Source organism: Gossypium raimondii, chromosome 3 (assembly GCF_025698545.1).
Source record: "Gossypium raimondii isolate GPD5lz chromosome 3, ASM2569854v1, whole genome shotgun sequence".
Taxonomy (NCBI): domain Eukaryota; kingdom Viridiplantae; phylum Streptophyta; class Magnoliopsida; order Malvales; family Malvaceae; genus Gossypium; species Gossypium raimondii.
The window spans coordinates 21,232,933-21,242,060 of record NC_068567.1 but is presented as its reverse complement, the minus strand read 5'-3'; the positions used below and the strand labels follow the sequence as shown (position 1 = coordinate 21,242,060).

The 9,128-nt window shown below is 38.8% G+C and overlaps 1 protein-coding gene across 1 annotated transcript; it reads left to right on the top strand.

Annotated features, from left to right (window-relative positions):
- The first annotated feature begins 5,238 nt into the window (after nucleotides 1-5,238).
- LOC105793847 (butanoate--CoA ligase AAE1) lies at nucleotides 5,239-7,851 on the top strand. Its single transcript, XM_012622705.2, has 2 exons — nucleotides 5,239-5,553; nucleotides 6,014-7,851. The coding sequence occupies exons 1-2, from the start codon at nucleotides 5,356-5,358 to the stop codon at nucleotides 7,481-7,483; spliced, it is 1,668 nt and encodes a 555-aa protein (XP_012478159.1). The 5' UTR covers nucleotides 5,239-5,355; the 3' UTR covers nucleotides 7,484-7,851.
- Nucleotides 7,852-9,128: the final 1,277 nt, after the last annotated feature.

Genomic DNA, 9,128 nt, shown 5'->3' with positions numbered 1-9,128 from the left:
AATGATTATTACAAAATCAATCTACGGTAATTGCATACGGATTGGCAAAGATTCTGGTCACACTACATCCAAATGTAGGAAGATCGGTATGACTATATACCTACTCGGGAACCGATCATTGTTCCAGAGTTAGCGTGCGTACCGAAATACATGCCATGGTTTAGGATCCATGGGAAGCCGTATTTACTCTCGCCAGAGGAGAGGCAGCGACAATTGTGTGTCCAAAGGGAACGACGTGGCCCTTTAAATCCATGAAGAAGGGACAACGACGCAGACCCATCAACGAGGCCCAGAAATTCATCCGGCCCATCATCAGCCCCCATAACTTCATCAGGCCCAGCAACAGCACCGACACAGTTACCCAACCCAGCAGTTCAACCGACGATACCCATGACACAGCCTTTTCAGATGATGCCAGGTGCGTATCCTAACCTTTTTATGTATCCTAACCCTTATATGTTTCCTTTTTCTAGTCCCATGGCAGGTTGGAGTCAATGGCCCAATTCATCTCCATTTTCGATTACGCCGAGTGCACCGTTGATGTATAGGCCATCGTCATAGGAGGGATCGTAAGAGGGGCCGTCGGGAGCTCTTCTTTTTACCAAACCCTATCACTGTATGGGTTTCAAACACCTTCGCCGTTGGTGATGCAAACACCTCCACATTCACTATTCTATCAAGGTGGCTCATCGTCCCAACACCGGCAACTAGATCCCCTACCGGATGAACCAGAATCCTCGCCGGAGCAACCACAACCCCCACTGAAAGCTGGACAAAGAAGGAATCCAATACAGAATCGCTTTCGAATTTATCGCCATGTGGCAATTGAATCTAGCAGGCATGAAGATTGATTTTTATTTTAATATATTTGTACAAAATAGTTTATATTAATGTAATAAAATACAAAATAGTTTATTTTGAATATTTTGATATTATTTGATGTAATAAAATACAAAATAATTTATTTTAAATATTTTGATATTATTTGATGTAATAAAATACAAAATAGTTTATTTTGAATATTTTGATATTATTTCATTTAATAAAATACAAAATAGTTAATATTCTTAATAATAGAAATTCTTTTAAATAAGGCAATATGTTGAACACTTGGCATATTATTTCATTTAATAAAATAAAACGTTGTTTTGAATAAAGTGATTGTAATTTACTTTAATATTTTTAATGAAATAGATTTAAAATAAAATAAGTAAATATTTTGAATATTTGTAATAATTTTTTAAATAAAAAATTATAAATAATACAAAGTTGTTTACAATGACGTTCAACTATTTCGATTTGGGCATGATCGGCTTGTATGGCCTGGATTCCTACACCATCTGCACAACTTCTGTTGACTGGCTATTTTTCAGATATCTATATTGTTACGTATTCTAGTCGAGCAAGGTCGACCCTTTGGTTTGCGATGCAATTCTCTATCCGATAACAACTTAAAAGGAGCAAGCGATACGGGCGGCCACTTACGTTTATCTGGGATCAGTGGGAAAACGTGTCTCCAGACGTTGTAAATGTTTTCTAATTTGTACACTTCGTCGACATAGCTCATCAGATCCAGACGGAGATTCTGACAAGCTGCAATTACATGAGCGCATGGATAACGAAGTGCATCAAACATCCCACAGTCGCAAGTCCTATTTCGCAAGTGTACACGATATTGCCCGCTAATAACACCTTGGTGCAGTCTGTCAAACTCTGTCACGCGAAACCATAAGTTGTCTCGATCGTGACACACGTGTGCATGGTGTTCGCCCGCGCCTTGGCCTTGTTAATTTATTGCACTACCTTACTGCACCATACATGGCCTCCCTGCATCTGGCCTGCATAACTCGCTGCTCGCTTTGGAAATAGCGCCGCCAAATGAAAATATGTCTCTCGCACAACCGATGTTACTGGTATATGGTGCGTTCCTTTTAGAACAGAATTTATGCATTTAGCCAGGTTTGAGGTCGTAAGACCATATCGTAGGCTGCCGTCGTATGCTTGTACCCACTGTTCGAAACGTATGTTACAAAGTTAGTCCGCGCCTTCGCCATTAATTGAACGTAAAACTGCCAACATCTCATGAAAACGATTTTTATTTATTTCATATCCTGCCAATATAAGTTCATAGCGAATATTACATACCACTTTTTCATTTACAATAAATTCAAAATGACAAACGAAATTATATTAATAGAGACTAAATACCCATGTTAGTCACTTGTCGTCGTTCGCTCTTAGATGGATATTGCCTATAGTAGTTGGAAGCAATGTGCCTTAGGCAATATCGATGGTGTGTGCGCTGCCATAAGCTTCCCTGTCGATCAAATGCAACTAGTATACCGATGCCCCGATCTGAAATAACACAGATATCAGGTTGGGGGCACACATGCCTCTTTAACCTAGATAGAAAGAAATCCTAGTCATTAGATGACTCCCCCGGTGTTATTGCAAACGCAATTGGAAGAATTCTCCCACCACCATCTTGTGCCACTGCAAGCAATAGCCGATGAGTATACCTACCAAACATAAAGGTACCGTCAATTTGTACCAATGGCTTGCAGTATGGAAATGCGTCTCGGCATTGCTTAAAGGTCCAAAATAGGCATTTGAACACTTGGCATCCACGTAGCAATCGGCAGTTGTAGTACGCATGTTCTGTTTTAAGGTTTGTGATGCAACCTGGGACGTATCTCTCTAACACTTGACACCACTGCCATATTTCATTATATGAAGCGTCCCACCCACTATGCATCTTCTCCAACGCCTTCTGCTTAGCTATCCAAGCCTTGCGGTAAGAGGGCGTGTACCACATTTGGCTACGAATATTGGCAATTAAGACCGGCACTGAAGTCCTGGGATCTGCCTTCACCGTGGGTAGTATCAAGCTAGCTAACATAGCTGAATCCATCTTGGGATGATATTGTGAAACACCTATAAACGGAGTATATTAAATAATGCAACATTACATAATAACAGTATTATTTAGAAATCGTCAATACTGTACCTGTAGCACATGTATGTGGACCTTTGTACTTTTTTTATCTCTCACAACCCTGTTGCGTAGATTTTCCATGAACATGTGCTGTCTTGCACGGCACACTTCACCTCAAACTTATCAGATTTGGATTTAACCACGTGTTAGTTAACGTCGTTATTGATGCTATGTTGTTTCAAAGCACCAATAAAACTATCCTTGTTAGAAAACTGATTACCAGCTTCAAATTCACCCGAATCCAACCCCGAACTTGTACGATCACGCAACCGGTGTGGTAGGTCTGGAAACTCTAACGCATCATCTGCAGACAGATCAACATTATGCATGTGGGCTGGAGCATGTGGGCTGGAGGTGAGTATGCTCTGGATCGTGGATTTTCTTCTTCATCTGAACTCCCTTCAGCATCTTCAGGTTCAGAAAATAAGCCAACTTCTGCACCATCGGGCCCGGGCTCTCGAGGTGGATCCAGATCGGAGTCATCTTCTAACCCACCATCATCTACAACGTACAAGGTCCCCTCACCGGTGGACGTCGTAGGGAGTACATCATCCCTTCTTTTGGGCATTTCATAACGTCCCCAATTGGATGTAGATTGCCAACCACTAGAACTTGATGCCGTTCCTCAGTACGTATTTCCAGCATCAAACATCGAGCCACCGACGTACATGTCCCATCCACCGACAGAGTGTCTTGCAGGGGATGTGCATTCTACACTGCTACCAAACATGGGTTGTTCCGTGTTTTGTAACCCACTAACCGAGTGTCGGCCAGGGGTCGTGTATACCTCTTGAACACTAGTCGCAAGTACATCATTTGGCGATGTAAATTGTACATATAACTCAATATAAGGTGCTTCACTAGCAAGATGAGTCTGCACTATTGCCTCCAAGCTACGAGCACATGTTATGTCGAACGAGTCATATGTCACTGGATCAATAGAAGAACAAAATCAATACGCAATAGACAGAACTTTCATTGGCGTCGTTCCAAAAATTTTTCGCCTAATTCTTTTACGAAGTTCTGTTAAATCTATGTTCTGGTTAAAAACCAGTCGCACTGTATTCTCCGATAAAAAAACAACACCGTTCTCGATGTGGCAAACCTCACCATCATAGTAAATAACAACACTAATACGTTCACTCATCTTTAATTTCTAACATTCTTAGCCTCTCGAAATTGTTTTTGCTATAACTTATGCAATCTGAGAACATTTTTTGCCTCATTTATAGCTTCAGCCCAAACATGCTACTGTAGCAAAAACACGTCCACGTGGGAGCGATTTCAATATTTCTTCTCATAAAGCATCCCGCTTAAAGCGTTTTACACACTATTTGCTTAGAAACGTCAACTCGAAATTATTTTTTCAAGACCTACTGTAGCAAAAGCGCGTCTAGATGGGAGCGATTTCAGAAATTCTTCTGATAAAGCATCCTGTTTGAAGCGTTTTTTATACTATTTGCTTAGAAACGTCAACTCGAAATTATTTTTTCAGGACCTACTGTAGCAAAAGCGCGTCCACGTGGGAGCAATTTCAGAAATTCTTCTGATAAAGCATCCTGCTTGAAGCGTTTTTATACTATTTGCTTAGAAACGTCAACTCGAAATTATTTTTTCAGGACCTACTGTACCAAAAGCGCGTCCACGTGGGAGCGATTTCCTTAATAAATTTTTAATTAAATTACTCACGTAACCCTAAACCCTAATTTAATTAATTTTTTCTTAAAAAACCATAAACACGAAACCTAATCCAATTTTGAAAAAATTATAATTAATTTAATTAAAAAATTCTAAACCCTAAACCCTAAACCCTAAACTCTAATCTTTTATTTATTTAATTTTTTCTCCAAAACCCTAAAAATCTTAAAAACTCAAAACCCTAACCCTAAACCTAACCCTAAAAACCCAAAACCTAACGTGGGTAGAAGCGAGCAAAACGGGCAAAACGCGTCCCCAAGGGAGCGCTTACGTAGCAACAAAACACGCCTTTGAGGGAGCGAATTCTATCCACGTAAGCAAATCGCGCCCTCAGGGACGCAATTTTCTGTCACGTCCCCTGACATCGCGCTGACGTGGACGCGCTTTCGGGAAAAAAAATTATTCCGATAAATAATAAAATACCGGGCTATTTCGAAAAAAAAATTCTTTTAATGGTGTTTTGCCCCAACTTTGACATTGACGTTTCTCTTTTATTATGTCATTAGTTTATATGATGTGATGAGGTAAGACAAACATAAATCAAAATAAAAATTACCATAAAGCAAGGAGTACACAGTCCAGACTCAATCCGATAATCCTATCTTCACACACTAATTAATCTTTTACATTGCCAAATCTCCCACGGAAGGGTTGAAGGAGATATGGAAGGTTCAATCAAGTGCTCTGCAAACTACGTTCCTTTGACTCCAATCACCTTCTTGGACCGCGCCGCGGTTATCTACCCAGACTCTGTCTCCCTTGTCCACGGTGATGTCAAGTATACCTGGAAACAGACTCGTCAGAGGTGCGTTCGTCTCGCTTCTGCGCTTGCCCAGCTGGGAATTGCCCCTCGTCATGTGGTAATTCTCTCTTTTGCCTCCTTTCTCTTCTCTATCCCTAGTTTTTTTTTCTTGCCATTTATGAGCTTTAGCTTTCTTCAATCCAGTGATTTTCTGCTTTTTTTAGACTAGTTTGTCAAAGCCCAAGACTTTAAATTTTAAATCTAGTTATTTGGCTGTTAAATTTTCGGATTCAAATCCGGGAAACTTGCATTCCCAGTTTTGTGTTACTGGTTGAATTATATTCCAATTGAGTTGGTTTTGGAGGTTGTGTTACTGGTGTTTTCTCCCTCTTCCTCTGCATTGGATGTGTGATATTCGTTCAAAAATGCTATTTATTGTCCTTTCTAAGCTTGGATTAAACGGATTTGCTTCTATAGGCCATACTTCAATTATCGAACTTGATTTTATCTTCTTTTCACCTCTATAGTGTTTTCCTTGTTACTGCATGCCAAGGTGATCTTTGCTTGTTTGAGAGCAGGTTGCTGTATTAGCCCCAAATGTTCCAGTGATGTATGAACTTCATTTTGGTGTTCCGATGGCTGGGGCTGTTCTATGTACACTCAATATACGTCATGATTCCTCAACGGTGGCAGTGTTATTGAAGCATTCAGGAGCCAAATTCCTTTTTGTAGATTACGAATTCCTCCATATTGCAGAGGGAGCATTGAAAATACTATCCAACACGAGTGCTAAGCTGCCCCAACTAGTCTTGATCCCGGATCATGATCGGCAAGTTCCTTCCAGGAGCAACACCAACTCCACATCTGCAAACTTGGACTATGACAGTCTATTAGCAATGGGGAAACTAGATTTTGATATTAGAAGACCAGAAGATGAGTGGGAACCCATCTCGCTTAATTATACTTCTGGTACGACATCAAGCCCAAAAGGTGTTATTTATAGCCACCGAGGTGCCTATCTCAATTCTCTAGCCACAATTCTTCTCAATGAGATGCCCTCAATGCCTGTATATTTATGGACTGTTCCTATGTTTCATTGCAATGGATGGTGTCTTACATGGGGAGTTGCTGCTCAAGGTGGTACAAATGTATGTTTAAGAAATGTCTCTGCGGGAGGAATATTTTCTAATATTGCTAAGTACAAGGTGACTCACATGGGTGGTGCACCTACGGTTTTGAACATGATAATAAATGCACCAGCTAGCAACCAAAGACGTCTTCCAGGGAAAGTTGTGATCATGACGGGAGCCGCACCACCACCACCTCATGTACTTTTCAAAATGGATGAACTGGGATTTAGAGTGGTTCATTCATATGGCCTGACTGAAACCTATGGTCCAGGAATAGTATGCACTTGGAAACCAGAATGGGATTCTCTGCCTCAAGAAGTACAGGCTAAGATCAAGGCTAGGCAGGGGTTGAATCATCTTGGTATAGAGGAAATCGATGTTAAAGATCCTGTAACTATGAAGAGTATGCCACCTGATGCAAGGAGTATAGGTGAGGTTATGTTTAGAGGCAACACTGTCATGAATGGATACCTTAAAAACATAAAAGCAACGAAGGATGCTTTTAATGGTGGATGGTTCCGAAGTGGGGACTTGGGAGTGAGACACCCTGATGGTTACATAGAACTCAAGGACCGGTCCAAGGACATAATCATCTCTGGGGGGGAAAATATAAGCTCCATTGAAGTGGAATCAGTGCTGTTCAGCCATCCAGCTGTGCTAGAGGCAGCTGTGGTGGCAAGACCAGATGATTACTGGGGGGAGACACCTTGTGCATTTGTAAAGTTGAAGGATGGTCACGAAGCCAGTGTTGATGAAATTATCAAATATTGTCGAGATAACTTGCCCCACTACATGGCTCCTCGAACAGTGGTTTTCCAGGATTTGCCTAAGACTTCGACTGGAAAGACGCAGAAATATGTTCTACGAGAGAAGGCCAAGGCATTAGGAAGCATGTCAAACAGTAAGAGCAAATTGTAGATCACCTTTAATGGAAGGTGAGGTCTTTGTGGCAGGTTGAGGTTGGTATTATAAATCCAAAGGTGGAGGCATCAATTGTTCACGCTTTTATTTTAACAGGATGGAATTTACACGAATTTTATCTGCTTTGAATTAGAGAGCAGCCAACCATAAATTTTATTTTAAATTCTTCTATTAGTCCCTGTAATTTGTGTAAGTTATGAATTTAGTCTTATAATTTTCGAATTGGTCAATTTTAGTTGACCAATTTAGTTCATGTAGTTTTCGAATTTAGAAATTTTAGACTTAATCTAAACAATAGCAATTAAATCTGTTTGGTTAAATTTAATTACTAGTCTTATACTATACATACCATTGTAGTTTTGGTACATATTCTCCAATTGGATCATTCTAAGTTTCTATACTTTTCAAATTTGAAATTTTAGTCTTGATGCAAATGACAGTCGTTAAACCATTAACTCGATTTTTAGTAAGTAATATATAAAAAACACATATAGTAATATGTTTGGCACATCAAATTTTGGAGATAACAAAACTTAACTTAATTGTTTGGTGAGGATTGAAAATTTGAAATTTGGATTAAAATTGACTAAATTAAAGTATAAGGCCTAAATCCACAATTTGTGCAAATGCTGCTATTAGTTCCTGTACTTTGCAAAAGTTGTGGATTTAGGCCTTATACTTTAAGTTGGTCATTTTTTAGCCTTTATACTTTTCAAATTTTAAAATTTCAATCCTTACTAAACGATAAATGTTGAATTCATTTGATTAAGTTCTGCTATTTCCAAAATTTGATACTGCAAACATATTATTATATGTGTAATGTCATGCCAACTTGTTATTTCTACATATTACTCACTGAAAATTCAATTAATGGATTAATAACGGTCATTTGTGTCAAGACTGAAATTTCAAAATTCGAAAAGCTATAGGGGCTTAGAATGAGCCAATTAGAAAATATTGATTAAATCTACAATTGTACATATAGTGCAGAACTAGTAATTGAATTTAACCGAACGAATTTAACTACTATTGTTTGGGTTAGGATTAAAATTTCATAATTTAAAAAGTAAAGAGACTAAAATTGTCTAATTCGAAAAGTATAAGAACCAAAATTAACGATCGAATTTAACCAACTTTTAAAGTATATTAACCCTGTATAACCCCGAGACCTACTTAGTGAGGTCATTAAACATTGATAAATCATAATTATATTCAAGATTGAAAATGCTTTAAATTATCCCATGTTTATATGCTTAATTATTTTGTAATTGGATTATGATAGTCTAAGTTGCTCCAGAAACATAATGTGTTATCATATATTCGAATCCAGTGATTGGGTTAATTGTGAGGTGTCACAAATCACTTGGTCATCTTACCTTCCAATTGGGGTGAGCAATCAATCAGGTCAATCGATTCAGTGCAAAAAAATTGAAAATTGACTTAATCAACTTTCCCTTTTTTTATGGAACCAAAACTGAACCAACTTTAAGGGAAAATTGAAAAAACAAACCCGAGTCATTTTCGGTCAGTTAATCAAATCAACTGAGTTTAGTAGGCTTTCTTTGTCTGTGTTTGTGTAGCAGCCATAAACTCATGCTTCCAAAGATTAACCATCATCCATGTATATATACATACATATATA

Excerpts from the sequence above, each read along its gene's own strand:
- LOC105793847 (XM_012622705.2), top strand. The coding sequence starts at position 5,356 with ATGGAAGGTTCAATCAAGTGCTCTGCAAACTACGTTCCTTTGACTCCA. Across the intron at positions 5,554-6,013 it reads GAATTGCCCCTCGTCATGTG|GTTGCTGTATTAGCCCCAAA; the intron begins GTAATTCTCTCT and ends GTTTGAGAGCAG.